Source organism: Limanda limanda, chromosome 9, assembly GCF_963576545.1.
Source record: "Limanda limanda chromosome 9, fLimLim1.1, whole genome shotgun sequence".
In the NCBI taxonomy this organism is placed as follows: domain Eukaryota; kingdom Metazoa; phylum Chordata; class Actinopteri; order Pleuronectiformes; family Pleuronectidae; genus Limanda; species Limanda limanda.
The window spans coordinates 17,706,964-17,727,776 of NC_083644.1; the positions used below are offsets into that span (position 1 = coordinate 17,706,964).

Consider the following 20,813-nt stretch of genomic DNA (forward strand, 5'->3'; position numbering starts at 1 on the left):
TGTCATCCTGGTTGTAGAATCACCAGCGTTCCTATTTCTGACTCCCTGGATGAGTCCAGGCAGCCAAATTGTCTCCGTGCTGCCATTCATAAAGTTTCATGCACAGACCTTAATAACATCAGGCAGCAGCTGCTGTTATCTCCTCCAGCGGTGGAGCGGTTTGATGGGATCTCACTGTGTGTGCTGCTGTGTTTGTGGACGGCTGACGTAATGAAGAGTAAACAGGGCTCTCGCCTTTTTGCCGGCAGCTGTTGGGTCAGACGCCAAGTGGGGGGGGGGGGGGCTGTTTGCACGGCCGCCGCCGGTTTTCCCCAGATAACAAGTCAGTCATCTGGTACACCTCCCATTTACAGCAGCGTGTGTGTGTGTGCTTTTGTTTAAATGGATTATGCACAAAAAGTCTGTTTCTGTTAAATAACTTTTAACATAACAACAGTAACACACCATCTAGAGTAAGTTACAATCAAGTACAACTTTACTTAAAAAATGTAAATCCGTAGCTGTTATAATCATGGCAAGACAACATGACAAATTCACTGAAAACACTGATTTGTTCCTGAACCTCCATCTTAACACACTCAACGTTACACACTCACTCTACTCAAGTAAACTTTAAAAACACTTTTTACTGCGCTCGCACGATGACTCAGAGAAGCTGCTCGACCAGACGCACTCATCTTCTCTCTGTACGGTGACAAATTGATCCACGCCACATGAACACAGGATAATCTGCCTTCATCCCATGCATTGTACCACAAGAAATACACAAACAGGCACTTGGATTAAGGTGTCATCATCTCTCTTGCTCCTGTTTCTGGAAAATGAATAAACATTATGGGGCTGAGGGGGCGACACTGAAGAAGTTACCATCACACATGCTTTTTGCACAACACATTACAGACTGCAGCCTGAGAGTCTGCAGGTCATGGAGATATTTGGTCTGTCGGCTTTTGTACGGAACGGCCAATCAGTCCTGTTAATGACTTCAGACACTTCCATCCTGTGAACAGTCCAGGCTCCGAAGAGGAAGTGCTGTGAGCATCTGTGTGGGAGCGCTGCTGTCAGAGGTCACGGAGGGTTTGTCTCCAGGGCCACACATCTCCCTGGCTCCATCCTGACAGGCAGGTGGAGAGGCGGCGGCTTGGCCCCCCTGGCTGGAGCTGGAGCCGGATCTGTGTGAGGAGCTGGGGGAGTTGGTGGGGCTGAGCTGCACGGCCGTGGTGTCCTGCAGTGTGTGCTCGCTCGTCTCCATCTCAAACGCCGCCGTCCCCATCCGCATCAGCCCCCACTTCTCGCCCCCGGGGGCCTTGCGGGCCACGTGGCTAGGGGGCCTCCTGCTGACCACACAGCAGGCCGCAAAGAAACCCAGGGCTACCAGCAGGAGAAGGGGCCCGATGACGATGGGGGGGTTGCCGGTGGGGATGAAGGTGCCAAAGGCGAACGCCCCCACCAGGGTGATGTTGATGCCGGCCAGCATGATGCACAGGCCGCAGGCGCAGCACAGGGCCGGGGAGGGCAGGCTCTGGTGGGGCAGGGTGCGCTGCTTGGGGACCCTCTTGGCAGCAAGGGGTCTGGAGGTTTTATCAGTCAGTACCATGTCTCATGAAGAGCTCTGTGAGGATCAGATGAGCCACTGATCACTGGACTCATCCCCTCTGAGAGAAGAAGAAGAAGGTGACAAGGCTGGGGAGGAAAATAAAATAAAATCTAGTTCAGAAAAAAAAAAAAAAAACATGAATGAAAACACTTACTGTAAAACTACAGCAAAAGGAAAACATTTCATTCAAGATGAAAAAAAAACACAAAAGTGCAACACCTCCTGTAATTGTGAAGCAAAACAGAAGCAGCATTACTTTTATCTTTTCATTCTGGGGATAAGCCTGACCACACAATCATGCTCAGAGTCACTTACATGATCTCAGCAGGATCCAGGGAAGTGTTCAGCCGCGTGTCGACCGTCCATCATGATGTGCAGGAGCTGCAGGAGGTGTCTCTCTCTCCTGCTGGTCAACAGCAGAGTGAGCGTCTGCTGCTGCCGCTCCTGCTCTCACACACACAACATGTAATTATAAAGATGGGCCACTGGGGACGCTATACAGCTCCTTGACATGAGGGGTCCAATCAAACCGACCTGAGAAGTGATGAAGGTTTTTACTCAGTGAATTAAACTCTGAGAAATCAGTAGATATACAAGGACACAGGATGAGACGTGAATGTGGTTGGTACTGTTCTAATATATTACTGCATTTTCATTAAACTAGTTACTGTTAGATCATGTAAGGGTTTTGGAATTTTAAAACCTTATTGTTCAGCAGTCGGTTTACTACCCTTCTGCTTTTAAATGAGATCTGAAGGAGGACACGGCTTCTGTCAGAGCGATGCGATCTGCTCAGTGGTGCAGGTTAGTCACATCCTCGCAGTGCAGCGGGGGAGGACCTTCCTCATAACTCCTGAATGAAATCTCACAGTACAATACGTACGATAACAAATACAAGGTTTATATAACAGACCAGACAAGAGAAGACGTGGAGGATCTTTGTTTTGTTTATTGAGAGCACAGCATACCAGTGGAAATCTGCGTGTTAGAGAGACTTTCATGAACAGGACCCCAGATGAGCTTGCCCTGGTTTCAGTGGGACGACAGAATTGCACACCAATTAGACCTCTGGATCTCATTCCCTCCCATTACAGGTTGATGTGGAGAAGCAAACAAGCCCTTTTTTATGGCTCATAATGAGAGTGAGAGGGCTTTAACGCAGCAAGTGGTTGTTTCCTCATGTGTGTGTTTGCTCTGAGCAAATCTCATGTCAATTCCTGCCAGCCAATAAAGGCCCTTAGTTGCTATAGGGATGGGGTGTCCATGGCAACAGTGTGAAATCTGGGGGCATGTCGTTTAGCGGTCAACACATAAAAGTAACAGTTCGGGGGGAAATACAAGTGATAGACGGCGGTGGTGCGTCCATTCAAACACAGGTAGGGTCCTTAAGTAATGAAACAAGTAAGACTGGACAAGTAAGACGAAAAGTAAGACTAGATTTTTTATATTTTAAAAAAAGGGGATGGATCTAAATAAATTACTGCAACTTGATGGACCAAAGAAAATCAAAGATAGTGAAGTCTCGGCCTTTCCATCATTCTGTCAACGACACATTTACAGAATACAAAATACAAAACTGAACAGTAAGCAAATACTTTCAACTATTTATAAAAATAATTCCCTTCAACATCAGTATGGAATTCAATCAACTTCACACACAAAACCTCTTTTAAGTCGTATTAGCCATACCGTACATACCATCGAAAACAGATGAAATTTTCCCATTTCAAGTCATTCTGACCAAAAACACATCAAATCAATAGGACTGCTAAGTCTTTGTGGGAAGATGCATTTGTTTACAGTACAAACACAAAGACGTGGTGCAAATAAGTCTCTGAGGTATTGTTGGACTCTACCGAGGAAAAAAGGTTGTTAAAACCTCTTTGAAGATAGTTATTGTAGTAGGTGTCACCAAACAGATTCAATGTTCTCCCTTTGAACTAAATACTTTAAAGTACATCAGTGCTACAGGTAGCTTGTGTTAATGTGAAAGCTTGAGATCAAAAATAAATATAAAAATATCTGATCTAAGGGTTTTCACTTATCAGATTCATGCATACTTTAAATCTCCAGGCTAGAACAGAATTACTTTAAAATGCTGGTAAGAATGGAGAAAACACCAGTGTCTCCTCCAAGAGTTATTTTTTTATCTTAACCACACGCACACGTACTGGCTTGAAAAAAAATCCCTTTCCTCCACTTACTGAGAAGCAGTTAGTAGCATTTATACATCACATTAATTAATTCACAGTTGGACAACAAGGCAAATAAAAGCTATTAAATATATATAATGTTGCATTAGGAAAGCAGCAGCTGCATAACTGTGCTGGACCTATTTAATGGATATGGCAATATCTAAAACGCTGGCATTAAGAGCCTATAGTCAGCGGTTCCTGGTTGATCTTAAATAAATCTGTGAGGAATATATGTAAATTTCTAAAAGTAAAGATATGTTCAAATAAATATGCCTAAAATCTAGGCAGCTTAAAATGTAACCTGAGCAAATCTCAGGAGGTTCAATGTTTGTAACTCTGAGGTGGTAGCTGAGGATGAACTGTTCCCTTACTGCTCAAACTCTGAGTGCTGATAAGAATACTGGCCAAGAGGAGGAGCTTTAACACCAGGAACAGTCGCTTCTAATTGCATGTACCTCCTCCTATAAATCTTCCAGGGAAACACACACTCACTCATGCACACAGGCAAAGGCTGAAAACAGTCTGAGAACATTACAAGGGGGGGGGGGGGGGGTTTACACTGGTGCTTCAGGCAGCAAGGTCGTCCGAGGCGGGTTCGAAGTCACTGGTACGCAGGGCATTAGACTGCGCCCGCCTACGAGCCAGTCTGGAGTTGGAAGGAGGAGAAAGCCTCATGGAGCAAACGATCCCTCCGACGTCCTCCTGCTGCTCGTCGTGCTGGGAGAGCTGCCGGTTGAAGGCGATGGCTTCTGCTGCGAACTGGGTCAGGTCTTTGGTGCTGCTGTTCCTGGAAGAAGAGAGGTGGAAGAGGAGGATGAGGATGGAAGCTGACGCTTTGTAACCTGCTCCAGTGTTCACACATTGTCTTCTCTCTGAGCTTCCCCTTCACTCCCACACTCAGGAGGTTTTCACACCAACCACAAAGGCCTATTATTTTGTGGTGCCTATCCATACATTTTAAATAACCACAGATCAAATGAACCAGTGTGTGTAAAACAAACTAAAAAAACATTTAGTCTCGTGAAAAATCATAGATCAAATTGAACTCTCACTCTGTTATGTACTGTCGGCCCTATCCACAGGCAACTGCTCTACAGGACTTTTACGTTTCATTTACGTGACAACAAGATAATTAGGCAGACGAGCTTTAGTTGATCGTCAGGATGTCTTTTTTGCTAGTAAAGCAGTCAAACCAAATTAAATGCAACATGAAAAAAGTTAGACTACCTTTTTAACTCTACATGCGTTAGTGTTACTTCACTTCAGGTTATGGATCATTGTAATTACTCAGAAAAAAACGAAGGTAACGAAGGAATGATGACCACAAAATACTGAATATGTCCAAAGTGAATTCAACATAAAAGACACATAATCTGCTCCTGGCAGTTTATGAGCTGGGGTTCAGTATCTTGATCGAGAATAATTTAGCATGTGGAATAGGGGAGACAAGGATGGAACCATCGACCTTCTGGTTAGTGGATGATCCTCGTTTACTGTTATTCTTACCTCTGTAAAACATGAGGGGTTGTAAGACCTCTCTCTGGAGCGTTCTGTAGAGGAAAAAGAGTTAATTAAAGTACCTAATCACACGTTAAAATAAACTAGTCATCACAATGGAAGAATTATTCTAGTGCAGAGATATAATGATACATACCCCCTGCACCCAAGGGTGCTTTAGGACCTGAGCAGCACTGAGGCGAAGCATGGCGTCCCGAACCAGCAGCTTGGATATGAGATCCTTGGCCCCAGCTGTGATGTGAGACCAGTCCTTGTCTGGAAACTCATACTGGCCCTGCTGGATGCTCTCAAACAGGTGACTCTGAGGACAGACAATCATACGACATGCTGTGAAACTCTTCTGCGCTTCTGTTGTTCAACTATAGTGAAGCAGAGGCAACATTCTCCACACAAACAAAACTGGTAAAAAAAAAGTAAGGTCTTATCAAACTTGAGGTGTTTTTTTATGCATTATTTTGCATGTCATTATATTTTTTGTTTTTGTCTTCAGTACTTTCACACACAAGGTGAATATTACACAGGGACAAAGCAAAATTATTTTAAGATTATTTTCATTGGCACAAATCCTGCACGTAATATTAATTTTTGTAGAGCCTATTAAGTCCGAATCATAACACGACTACAAAACAAGAAGTCATTCCCCATTTAGAAGCTGGAACCAGGAAAGTCTCACTATTTTTGTTTTTGTATTTAAACTTCAATCTTTAATTGATAAAAAAAAGAGCTCAGATACCACAGTAACAAATAATAATTTCAGTTACAAGAGAAGGCAACCGTAATGACGTTTTCACAAACTGATGTAGCCTTAATAGTATCTTTGCTTCAGTGGTGATAGAAGAATATTCCATACTTTTGTTCTGTAAAAACTGTGGGAAGTGAACGCAGACAATGAGCGAGCACTGAGACCCATCAGACAACCCTCACCTGGCAGGTTCTGCAGGTTTCTCCCCGGTCCCAACCACAGTCGGTGCCGCAGTGGCCTGTGAAGGGGGGGCTGCCGCTCAGCAGGATATAGAGGATGACCCCGAGGCTCCAGAGGTCACAGCGCTTGTCGTAGAAGGAGGCTTCATCAGTAAAGACCTCCACTACTTCTGGAGCCATGTACTCAGCTGAGCCACACTGAGAGAGAACACAAATAAACACAGGAGGAGTCAAGTCAGTTTTTAGAGCATAGGATAGGATGGTGAATATCCCATGTCCGTTTGAAGGTCTTCCGCACACAAATCGAGTTACCAACTACGCAGTGTTAGCGACCACCAGCAGATGCTACATACATACAGGCCGAACTTGAGGATACGCTGAGGCTAAAAGGTAAATCGGACTGGCTACTGGCTTGTATGGCAGGACTATGAAAGCCAGGATCCCGCTCAGTAGCTCAGACATCATTACCCCTGTGCCTTTTAAGCTGAACACCTACTGTCACACGCAGCAGAGTCAAAAGATGTCCCATATTAGAACTGTAAACTTTACATTGATTCTGTTTGTGTGCTACAAGTTCAAAACCAGACTGTTACCGGTGTGGTGAGCTCTGGAGTCGTAATGGGTGTACAGGCACTGCTGAGCTTCACTCCGCTTCCCAAGTCAAAATCACAGATCTTCACTGGCGACACCTGAGGAAAAAGATAGAGGAAAAACATTATTATGCTATTAGAGGTACTTGTTGTCCTTCTGAAAAGGTTGTTGTCTCTTAATGGCCACTTACTCGATCAGTGTATTCACAAAGGATGTTCTCCAACTTAAGGTCTCTGTGGGCAATGCCTGTAGATAAGCACATTGTCACCATGTAGATCCACAAGTTCTCAGTCTGGACTTTGCTAGGAAAGCTGTTGGGCTGTTGACCCACCTTTAGTGTGTAAGAAGTCAAGTGCTTGGGCAATATCCCTGACGACCTTACTGGCCTCCAGCTCATCAAAGTGCTTTCGATTCTGGATGTGTGTGAGGATGGAGCCTGAGGGAAGAGAAGAGAATCACTTTTAGCAGTTGGGGCATGTTATTATGAGTCATCTGGAACCGCTACACCAACTGTACATGTGGGGTTAGAGAGTCGTTTGTACTCACCTCCACGGAGCTTTTCAAATACCAAATAGAAGCATGTGCTATCTTCAAAGAACTGGATCAGTTCCAAAACATTTCTGTAACAAGATATTTCCAGCTGATTAGAGTCCGATTCATTCTGTGCTGTTTTTCCATTTAAAAATCTCTCTTTAAAAACAAAATGCACTCACTTGTTCCCCTGACACTGGTAGAGTGTCTCCACTTCTCGAAAGACGCGGCTGCGGCTGTGACCTGCACTTTTCTCTATCATCTATGTCAAAAAAACAGACAGAGCACGGTTAGTTGTCTGAATAACATCTATATTTTCAAACTGTTACAATTACCTAGCTGGCTTTAGATTCTTTTATATCATTATGTTATATATTTAAACTTTTAAAAAGATGTGGCTGTAAAAGAGTGTCTATCCTCAGTAAATCTACACAGTTAAGTTTAAATGACTACATGAAAAATGTCCTTACTTACCTTCACAGCAAACTCCTGTCCGTTCTGTAGACTTATGCATCCTTGAACTTTAGCATATGCCCCCTGACCAAGAACCTCATCCGTCAGCTTGTACAGCTCTGAAAAAAGGAAGCAAATTCAAATCCACAGCAGGCATTCAACAAGTAGTGGAAATGGTAGCCTTTTCTGTATTTTCATTAAAGGTCTCACCATAACATGAGTTTTCTTACCATCAAAAGTGCCAGTGAGGCTGTCTGTTGCCCTTGTTCGTTTCTTCTTCTTTCTTTTAGCTGCGTCTGGGATATTCACTGGATGGCTTTTCTCTAAATCTGCCACAAAACAGAAAAAACAAAATGGACTACATTTATCAAGTGCTTTCCTGGTCTCAACAAGCACTCGAAGAACTTGTGAAACATCCGCTCATTCAGATACACAATTCATACAGCATCTATCACTTATACATCCCAATAATACTTTGGCAGCACAGGCATCAGGAGCAATTTGGGGTTTAGCATCTCGCCTAGTGATATTTTGACATGTGGACTTGAAAGAACCAGAGGATCAAACCACCAACCATCCCATTAGTGAACAACATGCTGTATCTTCTCAGGGTTTCTGTTTGAACAAGTTCAATTTGAGACCTATGTCAAGTATGACAGATATAAAGGAATATCCAGAGTCCCAGTTCCTTTCCACCTGCCCACAATTGAAGATAAGGTGAGGTAGCCAAGTAAAGAATGACCCTGGAAATGCCATACTATCTATCACACTACAGATAGAGGCATTAGGTGTATATAGTCCTTCACACAGCCATCTGTCCAGGGGGTTTGTATACTGATACAAACACAATGAAAACAAGACCAACATGGAACTGCCACGTTGGTCTTGTTTTCAGTGTTTTTTAATAACATTTCATTTAGATTTCCCACAGTGATACACTAAACAAAGCAAGAGGGCAAAACAAAAGTCTATGTTTTGTTTGTGGTTTTGATACTGCGTGCTATCATCTAAATTGTTGAGAAAGCTGTTGTACCTGATGGGCCCTGGGAAAGGCGCCGTCTTTCCTCTGTGGGGATCTCATTCTCCTCAGTTGCCCCACAGCTCTGCCCTATGTGACCCATAGACAGGGGGTTACCCTGTAACAGGAGGAAGACACATAGGAGGGGGAGAGAGGGAGGGAAAGTGTTAGAGTGGCCAGAAGGATCCTTTACCTTAGGGAAAGGAGGCCTTAACTTTGTCACTTTGTAGAAATGTAAACCTGAAATTTCTTATCCTTCATCACAACGACATACAACTGAAAAAACCTTTAGCAAAACTGAACCCCTATAGCAACATAGTCATTTCACTACTATTGCAACATCTTTGGCTAACTTCCCCTTTGGCAGTCTGCCAAAACAGTGCATGAATACGGGAAACACCAGGACCGGCCTTATCTCAGCCTGGATGTTACCAGAAACAGTCACACAGCCACTCACAGCGCATGACTCATGGAGACTGATGAAACTTCTGCTTTAGTGTGGATAACCATGATACTGTGTGTGTGTGTGTGTGTGTGTGTGTGTGTGTGTGTGTGTGTGTGTGTGTGTGTACCACTTTCTGGCATAGAACACAGTACGTTTCAGGAAGTTAGAGGATTTGTGGAAAGTCCAGTAATCACTGTACCTGGAGAGGCTGCTGGAAGGCTTGCAGCTCCGGCATCACACTGTACCTCACCATATCTGCAACTGTGCCACACAAATATTCAGTTAGTCTGGAAATCACTGCATCAGCACAGACAAGATACACGTCAATACACGTCAGACTTCCAGTGAAAGAATGTGAGCTATGCACACGTCAAGGCAGTCAATCTCCCAATGTTCCCTCCTTCTTTCACTGTGACACACTTTATTTCGCGATGGTTGCAGTTTTTGATCGACTGGGAGTCTAAACTGTCGGTTAGTTAGCTTAAGCCTCCTCCTGTCGAGGAGATAACAGAAAGTACTGGGCTTCTATTAAACACTTAACATGTTACTGACGCTGGATATATTTAGCTCACTATTGACGTAGTTTACTAACGTACTTGAATAAAACAGAGCAAAACAACCACTAATAATATCTACATCGATACTTAACATTGACAATGGTGTGGCACAAATGTGGGCACCGTCAAGAAGAGATACATGATATATAAACCAGGCCATTAAGATATAAAAGCTAGAGTTAGCCTTCTGATCCGATAAAATGCTGCTGGGGTTAGCCGCAGCTAGCTAGCTAAAACAAACCCTCAGCTAGGTTGACAGCTTTAGCGTCTGTTTGCTAGTTTGTGCTGAGACACCGGTTATCGAGCGTTAAATATAAGCTGTAGATGCACTGAAAGCCTTTCTCACCTGCTTCAGACCAGCCGGGTTCCCTCTGTCAGAGCCGCGGGCAGCTGATGGAAGCATCCATAGCTGAGATCCATCACCCAAACAGCCGGTGACGCGCGGGGCGGGAAAACACAATAACAGACCTTTGACCCCTCCCATTTCCGCATGCCCGTGTCTCCCATTGGTCGAGAACTAAGCTACCTCTATTGCGTCACTTGGCTATGTTCCCCGCCACACCCCCACTCTACGTAGAGGGAATGGACATAGTGTATTATCATCTCTATTTATACACAGAGGGTTTGCTACGTGCTCATAGTGACGTAATGTGCGTAAGTATGTGTGTGTCTGTATCCATAGTACCATAGTGAGTGTGTGTGTGTGTGTGTGTGTGTGTGTGTGTGTGTGTGTGTGTGTGTGTGTGTGTGTGTGTGTGTGTGTGTGTGTGTGTGTGTGTGTGTGTGTGTGTTCGTGTTCATAGTTTGTGTGTAAATGTGTATGTGTACGTGTTCATAGTGCCATGTATGTGTGTGCCTGTTTGTGTCCATAGTGCCATAGTGAGTGTGTGTGTGTGTTCATAGTGTGTGTGTATATGTGTATGTGTACATGTTCATAGTGCCATGGTATTGTATGTGTGTGCTTGTGTGTGTCCATAGTGCCATAGTGTTTGTGTTTATGCATCTATGTGTGTGTGTGTGTGTGTATGTGTGTCTAAGTACCATAGGTTGTGTGTATGTGTGTCTACAGTGTGTGTGTGTGTGTGTGTATACACTGCATGTGTGTATGTGTGTCTATGGTGTGTGTGTGTGTATGTGTTCATAGCACCATAGTGTGTATACGTGTGTGCCTGTGTGTGTCCATAGTGCCATATTGTGTGTATGTGTGTATGTGTGTCTATGATGTGTGTGTGCGTTTATACATTGTCTCCTTTAAACATAATCATCACAGTCTTTTGATGCTTGTGTGGTGCAGTGTCTTAATAACAACACACAACATCATTGGTCATTTTCAGGCTGTATTTTTTATGTCAAGTTCAAACTAGAAAAAAACACATCAAGTAATATACAAAATTTGATTGGTCGAAAAATAAAAAAACAATGGATATCTAAAGATATAAAAGGTCGGACACAAACATGCAGTAAAGGGATAAGGACCATAGGACATGCAGTATTATAAAGCAATACAAAGTCCACAAAGATGGCAGCACTGCACTGTAAAGTAAACACACTTGTGAAAGTACAGCATCACCATCTGAAGAAGTGTGTTACACTTAAAAAAAACACTCATGCTAATATATGTAAAAAAAACTAAAAGTTCTTTTTTTTTGAGTGTTTTTTGAAGCTGGTGTTTTTTCACGGGGCTCAGATAACGTCGGAAATGTAAACTCCTTTGTCCATGTGGTTCTGTTCAATTGCATATCTTATCCGTCATCGCTTTCTGTAGGTAGAGAAAACAAAGGACACGTTAAACACATCAAGCTCATAACATATTTTACGAGGGGATGATTGTTTTATTGTCAAATACAATGAAGAAATTAATTTGTTAACATATTGTTCCTATAGGACCGATACAACAATCGACTTGGCTACTTAAGGTAGGACAATAAAACCGTGTCTGTTTATGTGAGTTATTTTTCCTGCAGTGTATTGACTTTAATGTCTCATCCCTATTTCACGTTGGGAGGGGAATTACACGGGCCGAGCAATATAATGATGATAACTGTGGCCTTTTATTGACGTGTGGAGAACCATTCTCCATCGGCTCATATGTGATGCAGCTCCCTTTATTGGAAAAATACTATGCAAACTCTTGTCTCATTATGACGGCACAAAGTCAGCAATTTCTCTTATGTGGGCTGTTGCTGCAAACCAAACCATTCTATAAAGCAGTTAATGAGTTTCTTTCATGATGGAGAACTGAGAGGGGAGTAGATGCTGATTTCATTCCTAGTATGAGATGGTAAATTATGTGAGTGTATTGTTGAACCAAGTTGTTGTGTTAAATGCCTAGAGAGATTGTGTAGCATGGACAAGCATCAGGACAAATTGTCTGCACTGGGCTGACAAAGATGAAACTCAGCGTCATTGCAGCACGGTGCATGGCCAGGTTATAGACTTGACCCGCTGACATTTTCCTCCAGACTGAGAGACAAGAGAGTGACACTGACAACTCATCCGTTAGAAAGCATCTAACCGATCCTGTCCCTCACTTCGCCCTGACACACATCGAGGTCGCACTATCGTCTCACCAGGGGCTCCAGCTCAGAGTGATCGATGAGGTTGAACTCTGTGATGAAGTAGTAGTAGTGCTTGTAGCAGGTGTTGATGTGGGCCTCTGCGCCCATGCTGCAGACGCTGTCGAAGTGATGGATGTAAACGTGCACGAAGACTCTGAAGAGGCGGCTCAGGATCTTCTTGCACACCTGCTGGAAGTTTTTGGGGAAGGGTACACCTGAAGCGGAGAAGAAAAAGAAGTGTCACAGAAATTATGAGACTTCCACCTGAAAAATAGTTGCATTTGATAGAATTTCTATGTTTCTCCATTCCCTTAAAAATCTGATTTTCAGGGATAAGTGAGAGGACAGCACTAAAATCATATTCCATTGCACCTGTAGTCCAAAAAGTGTCAAAAGACAGTTTCAGATGCCAAAAAAGCTTCAGTCGGACAAAATGTTTGAAATATTTCCAAGTAAATGTGCAGTAGAGCACTGGTTCTGAACCAGGTGCCTGGTTACTAAGGATAATGTGTAGACATTGTGGAGCAGCCAAGTGTAGTTGACAAAACAGGAGCAATGGAAATTATGCAAATAGAATTACCAATTTGCTGTGAACCTGATATCACAACAACCAATAACATGAAGGGTCGATCCAGTTAAGGAAGATCAACTCAATATCTAAAGATATAAAGTGAGAAGTGAGTGACGTTGACAAAATTTTGGCAATGTTGCAATGTTAAAGGAAGTGGAAAGCTGTGGACCAAAGTTTGATGAGCTCTTCCCTGACCAATACCACATCGTTCCACCAAGTGTTCATTTGTTTTTGTGTTATCTTGCTTATAATCAAACCAATGGAAAGGGGTGAAAACATTAACTCCTTGGCAGAGTAACAACAACAACATTAAGTCATAGGATCGCCATGTGTTGAGCTGATTTGTGAGTCGGGAAGCTGCTGCTTTCATACAGGTCATGGGAAATTGTCCACATACTGGGTAAACAGAAGTGAAACACCATGGAGCAATTTCCCAATCTATCACAGACTAACAAATAGACTAAACACATTCACATCTGTGGGAACACGTCTAAAACCACAGAGAAAAGCTCATGACTGGTTCAAAACCGTTGAGCCGCTGTGCCACCCCCCCCCGCCCCACCCCTGAGCTCATATACCTCCATTACGACCAAGCAATGTTGATGGTCACATTAGGTGCTAAGATAAAATAAGACCAGGATCAGCCGTTCACTCTCCTCTAAATGTCAGCCTGATCGTTTAATTAACCTCTGCCTGAACTTTATCATCCCATTTGCGATGTTAATGATGGAGAACACACTTCGGCTCCGATGCTGCACAACGTTAGTGTCGGCTGCGCTCATTCATGCATTAGGTGACACGCTCAATAACAACCCGTGGCCTTCATTTGTCGCCCCCTCACACACACCTACTCTGGTGGGGAAGATGTCCTCGTTGTTGATGAGGGACTCGATCCAGTCCATCAGCAGGTTCATGTACTTGAGGGCGGGCAGCTTGGTGGGCTTCTTGTAGTCGTCCCCGTCCTGCCACCTGTACTCGTACCTCAGACCCCCAGACATGATGGGACACGTGCGCTCGGTGCAGTACTCGCTCATCGTGCCGTAGATCAGGTTGATCCTGTTGAAGAAATCCACCACGTGGACAGCGATCCAATCATTGATGTTCTCTCCCTCTGGCAGCTGAACCACCTTCCTCAGGTCCAGGCCGGACTTGAGCGAGGCCTGGGCCTTCTTGTACAGCTCGAATCGCTGGGTGCCCGGCTCGAACCGCTTCCTTGGCCTGAATGTTTTGTCTTTGCTGAACACTTGTCCAAGACACAACGCCATTAACTTTGACGTTTCCCCCGAGATAAGGGGAGAATGAGCGCTCCAGAATGATGATTAGTTTCGAGTTTGGTAGAGGGTGACCTTCCTGAGCGAGGGAAGCAGGCCGGTGGCAGCTCTGAAATCAGGTCACGCAGGGTCAGCGTCTGCATGCAAAGATTGCACGGGCGCTTGTTTTCAGATGGCGAGGCCGTCCCTGTGAAACAGAAAAACAGGAGAAGTCGGCTTAGGCAAGAATGGCGAAGAAAAACAGTATTTGAACATGAGCAGATAGAGCCCATGAACTACACATATCTCTGTCAATTGTAAACAAAGAGGTTTTGGCCATAACAGACATAAGTTAACATCAGACATGTAAAAACTAGGTATTCAAAAAGACTCATGTTCAACTATCTTTAAATGATTTTGTATGGTATCTCTATTTCGGAGAAAATAGGATGTGCCATGAAGGAGAAGGCATCTTATACTGTGCTGGATAGGCTGTGAGGAAACCTTCCTCGTAAACTGTTATATGTGTGGTCGAGTGTGTTGCATACTTATATGTTCTGTCTACTTTTATGTTAACTCCCGGGGATCAGAGAGAAATGGCATTTCAATCCCGTCTATGTCCTGTACATATGGCAGAATTGACGATAAGGTTCACTGACTTTGTTGTAAATATTTTTGAAGTAATGCCATGTTCCTTTTGTTGTTTGAAATAATTTGATTGAAATAATGTAAATGCTAGCCATAGCAAAGGAAACAGTAAGACTAACCAGTGAGTCCATCACAAATGCACCATAATTGCATCATCTGCTCTTTGTGACCAAAATTACCCCATCACAAAATTATCATCAGTCCCCAGTGATATAAATAGAAGCTGCTTCAGTCTGTTTTGGAAACAATTTTTTTTTTAAATTACCCACAAATCAGGCCACTAGAGTCAAGTTTAACTGTGAGAATGAATAACAGGCTGCAGCTCAGTGAGGATGAAAAAAGACTTTCAATGCAATGTGAGAGAAAAGGTCCTCGGCCCAGTTGTTATTGCTCAGGGAGAGCAGAGCACTATCACTCCCATTCACAACAGTGGTGTGTAAATGTTGATGCTATAAGACAGGAAGAAACACTGCAGTCTGTTGTAAAAACACTGAACCTGACAGCTGATGGGAAACAGAGAGTCAGCCCCTCCCTTGGGAAGTGACTCTCTAGATATGACAGCGGTTCAAAGGTTCAAGGTATCTTTATTATCCCACAGGGGCAATTAGTTATAGAAACAACAGTAACCACACATGGCAAAAACCCATAATCACAATGAGTCATTTAAAAGGCCGGTGAGAGGAGGAGTAAATAACCTTTTTTATCCACTACTACTGTATCTTTGCAGACTGTAGCTGTGGCAGCAAAAGGTCACTCTATAATGGCTGGCTAAATTCATCAAGGTCTACAAAGTAGATCTTGATGACCTTGTTCAGCTGATGAAGACTATCTATCCATATAGATACCACTTATCCTTTGAGGATCATGGGGGTGGAGCTGGAGCCGATGTATCGCAGGGACAACATAAAAAGACAAACTAGCGTGAACACTCACATTTTTACAGTCAATTTAAAATCTACAATTAACCTGACTCCCAATCTGCATCTTTGCTCACGGAGAAATCAAACAAACCCAACACAGAAAGAACCGGCCGAACCTGGATTCATACCGATAACCTTCTTGCTGTGAGACGACAGCGCTAACCAGGGTCGTGGCGGCAATTTTGCTGCACACATCGACAATAACCTGCACCCTTTGAGGGGAAGAGACTGTATGAAGGGATGAAACACTACTCGTAAATTATTGACTGATGATTGTATTTTTTTCTGGTACCTATTAACCATCTGGAAGGTAATACACACTGATTGAGGGTGGGACCTCTCTGAATGATGATGTTCTCCAGTGCCTTAATTGCTATGATAAAACGTGAACTACAGCATTTGAATATTAAGAAGCTATTTATAAGTCTGAAGAGAGAATGTGAACCTGATGGGGAAAAAAATAACAACAAAACTTCATTGAAGGACTGATATATTTTTGGAAAGTTAGCCTCCTGTAATTGAATATCTTAAAGGACCACGATGATACAGAGCTGTACTGACTTAATTAAAGTTAAACTATAGGACACCTCCAGGAAAAGACTCTTCACAGTATAAAATAATTTTGGGGAATTTTCGATTTCAATATTTTATATCCAAGCTATTTGTTTTGTCAGGACTTATTTTGTTTTGCCGAAATGTGTACAGTTCTTCTGCGTCAGTCATTGTTCTTTGTTCCATTGGCCGCTGTAAATATGAAACGCAGAAATATTAACAACAACTTGGTTTTAAAAAAAAAAGCAAAATAGGGTGAAAAGTTTATAAGAAATACACAATATATTCTATAGGATTGTAAGGGGTTAATTTCAACGTGTTACACTGGCGACTCTGCGTGGAATGGTGTGTTGGTATTCAGTGCCCTGGAGGATTAAAACATGTCGCCTCTGTGGGTGCATTTGACACTGAAGTCACACTCAAGTGACTGCGGTTGCAACACGACACTATACATCCGCATTTGTGTCCCGAGTCTGTTTTGCAGCACTAGTCTTAACATTTCCTGTGGTCACTTCTCAATTTAAAAGAAGTTTCGCTCTCTGAATTATCATCTGTCACAGAAAGTCACAGACCACAGAGGCCTCAAACAGCACGTAGTGTTGGATATATGAGAAGGGGCACTTCAACTTTCCACTAGCCTCCACAGTCCGTCTGATCTGAGCTTAAAACTCACCACTGGGGGAGCGTGAATACGTGGTCATGAGATAGCTCTTAAAATGTGTCCATAACAAAAGGGCTTGTGTGGAGGGGCTTAAAGTCATAGTGTTTCCTTCTCTCCCAGACAAATCTCAAACTGGGATGAGGAAGGCGTGAACGTTTGCACAAAAGGTGACATCATGTGAGAGAGAATGACTTCAGTTTGCATCTCTGCTTGCCCGAACAGCCTCCTGCATGTCTGAAGCATGTCATATCATGTGGGTGTTGGCAGCCCTGCATGCATACTCCCAGTGTTTTCATGGATTTTGCTTCTGACACAAGTCGAACCCAAAGCTTGACATAAAAAGGAGAAAAGAGAGCAGGAGCTTCTACGTGTGAATCAATAGAAGAGACGGAGGGAGATAAAAAAAAGGAAAGATTCCTGAATGGAAAAACCTGTCTGCACTGTACCTGGCTGAAATCCTGGAGAGTCTGGAGTCAGGCTGGAAAGTCATGGGAACTTCAGGAATGATTTTTGACGTTGGATCCTTTAAAGTTCCCTGTGGAGGTCAGCTCCAGCCGCTCTGTTCCCCCCCCACCCTCCCCTCCTCCAGAGCCCCTCTGGGTCTTCTCCCTCCTCTGGAACTTCTCCCTCCCCACCAGCCACGCCAGACCGAGAGGCTCCAACTTCCCTCGGCTGCAGAGACGGAGTCACAGTGAAGGGAGAAAAAGTTGTTTGGCTTCTCTTCCTGTTGGTGATGTCACATCCTGACTTTGTCTACTTTGCCCTGCTGCTGCTGCTGCCGCTGCCGCTGTCTATGTGTGTGTGGGTGGGTGTGTGTATGGAGGACCTATAAATTGAAAGAGAAAAAGGGCTGGTAAAGGTCTCTCAAACCCCCACTCGGGCCTCCCTCTGTTCCATTTTTTCCCCCTTCTTCTTCCCCTCATCCTGTAAGCAGAGGAGCCAGCCCACTTGTCTCATCAAAGGCCGGCCCTCTGGTTTAAAGGTCCTGAGAAAACAACCCCTCCTCTTAAGCCACATATAGGACACAAGCAGCAAAATGATTCCACAGACATTTCTAGATGTTTGGCAGAACACGCCGCTCCTTGTATTTGTGAAGTCTCAGTAACATATCATTTAAATTCTTGGTCTTTTAAAAGACATTGTAGTTGAACTCTGACTTTATAGCCTTAAATAGAAAATGTGCTATATGCTCTCTTTTTAAAGAACAGACTGCGTTGCAACAAGCGAGGCGTGTTCGACTGAGCCGGTCCATTTCCCCTGTGCCCTGGAGGGCCGAGTGTTCCTCTGATAGCTGCTCCCTTTGTCTGGAAGGTGAATAGGTGCTACACAAAATGCAAAGGGTGTCTATTTTCTCTCCTGTGTAATGAAACACAACCTGCAAAAAGAAGCTGGCTTTAGACCTTTTGTGACATGATTCTAAGTGGGAGGGATGGAACTGTTGGATGGGATAAAGTGCCAACAGGCTCTAGTAGTGTTTAGGTTTGCTGCTGTATGAACAGATTAAGAATAACTGTATGATTTCTGTTAGAAAAAATGCAGCTGCAGATGTTTAGAAGTGTGGAGGCAACAGTTACTGGGTTGTAGAGGACACTAGAGTTTATGGATAACTGTTGATTAAGGAGCAAAAGTCAGATGCAACAACACCTTACTATATATTTGGGTTTCCTCTCTTTTTTGAACACACACAATGTTGTATTATATTGCAGTACTGCTGTTTGAGGGGTCCTGCCTGCACAACTAACATACATTTGAAATTTTGTAATTTATTTATTGCTGCTAAACTGCAGGGAGTCTAAACCTCCCAGATCTCACACTTGATGGATTCAAGATGGCTTTATTCTATAATGTTGTCAGAATTTAATTTAAGTTTACTAACTCCAAACTCCAATAACAAGATCACAGAGAAAAGGAAATTGTGAGATGCAGTGACCAAGCATATCCACTTGGGGTCACCATTACTGTATTAATGAAAGGCACATTATAACTTCTGTATCTATTGATGAGGCATTGAGTTACACATCTGAGAGAAAATCAATATAAAAATATCCTATTTCATACTGGTAAAAAAAAGTAAAGCTACGCTAATGTTATTTTGGATTTGGTGATTAGGTTTGGATTTAATGAAAATGTAGATTTAATATTACTTTGCATGTATAATATAATCAAAGTGGAAGTGGTCAAGTTTAACCACTACTTTGAATAACCTGCCACACTCAATTTTAGAAATTCTTCAGTCCTTTATATGTAAAACACACACATGAGATCTAACTAAAAGACCAAAAATGAGGATTAAACTGGACCTGGTCAAACAAACACTATTCAAATTTTTGCAAAGATTCAACCCAGCAGTGACAACATTCACTGGATGTGTATGTATGTCCCGCAGCTACATGGCCTGCTTTGCCCTCGGTGTGACTGTCACCACCCAGACATGTGACACAGGAGGAAGTGGAGTCAGTCAGGCCGTCTTCCCCCTTTGATCATAATTCAGCATAGAACACAAAGTCATTATTCACCAAAACACACTACCGGTTGCCCAAATCCCTTAAACCGCACATTCCAAACAGATTAAAGACAAAGTTTACACAAACACCTGAGGAGAGTGGATGAAAGTAATGAGCCTGTTGTTTAAACTGCTGCCACCATCTTATCAGATAAAGTGAAAGTCAAATCCAAAAAAAGACCGATTTTATTTTCACTTTCTTTAACATTCGGCATTTGCAACATTTTCAGCGATTCCTCAGAGAATAATTGGATTGATTCGAGATAAAAATAAATAACCAGACATGTTTAGAGGACTAATTTTATGAGTGTGTGTAATTTGGTGCAGATCAAACTAAAAATGTGGATCTAGTGAATTCCAATGTTGTTCTCTTGAGGGGACTGTTGGGCCTTGGCAGATGTAAGCACTCTCTCAGGGATCTTCTTTTTCATACATATCAGATTGAAATATATTGTATACTGTATACACTATTTATTATCAGTTCAGCCTTTGTCTGTGTTTCCATAAGGACACTGTTCTGTGTCTTGCTTGTTCTCAAACTAGTCAGAGATTGCAGAACCCTGAACTTAACCTGAACCTAAACCTAATCCTAAACTTAACCCAACTTCAAAACATGTCTTCACCTTAAAATATATTGATTTTTTAGGTGGACTTGCTTTTTTTCTCCCAATAATGTGACTGTGTAAACAGATGATGGATAACTGGACCACACACACACACAGGTTAGGTTTTGATAGGCCTGACATCTAAAGCAGCAGTCTGACAGGTAGCCATCACACACATGGGTGATTTAAGATCAGACCAGGTGTCTAACACACTGAGCTACAACTTGACATTCTCTCTGTGATCATTTTTCAACCAGGACGGTGTCACCCCACCAATCTCCCTTCAAAACGCTGTTCAATTTGAGACTAAGGGGACACATACCTGAGCTGAGGAGTAGTTTGCACAGGGGGGGTTTATTTGTGTCATTTGTTGAACATCATTGTACACTCACGTACAATCAGATCTGTGTCTTCACCAGGGCCACATGAGTCTGTCCACTTCTTCTTAATATAGTATCTGTATCTACCTCATCACTGGGAAATGTCTCTATCCTGATTCTGAACAGTTTTTCCAGTTTTTCTTTATAGTAAACATCAACCTACAACAGTCTTGTATATATAACAACAACAGATGTATAGTTTAACCTACAAGTTGTCAGAAAGTGCAGTAATATTCATGTTGTTTTGAATTTTTTTTTTTTATCTCACCTGGATACATTGGATGCAAACATTTACGAGTCATTTCTTTGACTTCCAGTGAATTTTCTACACCAAGTCCA

The 20,813-nt window shown here is 42.9% G+C and overlaps 3 protein-coding genes across 5 annotated transcripts; all 3 read right to left on the reverse strand.

Moving 5' to 3' along the window:
• Positions 1–506: 506 nt before the first annotated feature.
• Positions 507–1,981, reverse strand: LOC133011068 (transmembrane protein 275-like). The gene is made up of 2 exons (XM_061078755.1): positions 1,913–1,981; positions 507–1,655 (listed from the first exon to the last, which is right to left on the reverse strand). Exon 2 carries the CDS (start codon positions 1,595–1,597, stop codon positions 986–988), a length of 612 nt encoding a protein of 203 aa, XP_060934738.1. The 5' UTR covers positions 1,598–1,655; positions 1,913–1,981; the 3' UTR covers positions 507–985.
• A 2,366-nt stretch (positions 1,982–4,347) lies between these two features.
• mknk1 (MAPK interacting serine/threonine kinase 1) lies at positions 4,348–10,243 on the reverse strand. 2 transcript variants are annotated; one of them, XM_061078501.1, is made up of 14 exons: positions 10,173–10,243; positions 9,469–9,530; positions 8,840–8,942; positions 8,037–8,135; positions 7,828–7,925; positions 7,536–7,615; positions 7,369–7,442; positions 7,154–7,258; positions 7,013–7,068; positions 6,825–6,920; positions 6,235–6,429; positions 5,447–5,611; positions 5,299–5,342; positions 4,348–4,579 (listed from the first exon to the last, which is right to left on the reverse strand). In XM_061078501.1, the coding sequence occupies exons 2-14, from the start codon at positions 9,520–9,522 to the stop codon at positions 4,360–4,362; spliced, it is 1,389 nt and encodes a 462-aa protein (XP_060934484.1). In that variant the 5' UTR covers positions 9,523–9,530; positions 10,173–10,243; the 3' UTR covers positions 4,348–4,359. The 2 variants fall into 2 exon arrangements, with proteins under 2 accessions (XP_060934484.1, XP_060934485.1); XM_061078502.1 differs by lacking the exon at positions 9,469–9,530.
• Positions 10,244–11,165: 922 nt separating this feature from the next.
• Positions 11,166–17,536, reverse strand: mob3c (MOB kinase activator 3C). Of its 2 annotated transcripts, XM_061078290.1 has the most exons (4): positions 17,433–17,536; positions 13,803–14,413; positions 12,397–12,599; positions 11,166–11,585 (listed from the first exon to the last, which is right to left on the reverse strand). In XM_061078290.1, exons 2-4 carry the CDS (start codon positions 14,218–14,220, stop codon positions 11,556–11,558), a joined length of 651 nt encoding a protein of 216 aa, XP_060934273.1. In that variant the 5' UTR covers positions 14,221–14,413; positions 17,433–17,536; the 3' UTR covers positions 11,166–11,555. The 2 variants fall into 2 exon arrangements, with proteins under 2 accessions (XP_060934273.1, XP_060934274.1); XM_061078291.1 differs by lacking the exon at positions 11,166–11,585 and having other exon boundaries at positions 12,471–12,599; positions 13,807–14,413.
• Positions 17,537–20,813: the final 3,277 nt, after the last annotated feature.

Excerpts from the sequence above, each read along its gene's own strand:
- mknk1 (XM_061078502.1), bottom strand. The coding sequence starts at position 10,229 with ATGCTTCCATCAGCTGCCCGCGGCTCTGACAGAGGGAACCCGGCTGGT. Across the intron at positions 8,943-10,172 it reads ACCCGGCTGGTCTGAAGCAG|GGTAACCCCCTGTCTATGGG; the intron begins GTGAGAAAGGCT and ends CTCCTGTTACAG. Across the intron at positions 7,259-7,368 it reads ATTTGAAAAGCTCCGTGGAG|GCTCCATCCTCACACACATC; the intron begins GTGAGTACAAAC and ends CTCTTCCCTCAG.
- LOC133011068 (XM_061078755.1), bottom strand. The coding sequence starts at position 1,597 with ATGGTACTGACTGATAAAACCTCCAGACCCCTTGCTGCCAAGAGGGTC.
- mob3c (XM_061078290.1), bottom strand. The coding sequence starts at position 14,220 with ATGGCGTTGTGTCTTGGACAAGTGTTCAGCAAAGACAAAACATTCAGG. Across the intron at positions 12,600-13,802 it reads CATCTTCCCCACCAGAGTAG|GTGTACCCTTCCCCAAAAAC; the intron begins GTGTGTGTGAGG and ends TCTCCGCTTCAG. Across the intron at positions 11,586-12,396 it reads ACTCTGAGCTGGAGCCCCTG|AAAGCGATGACGGATAAGAT; the intron begins GTGAGACGATAG and ends CTCTACCTACAG.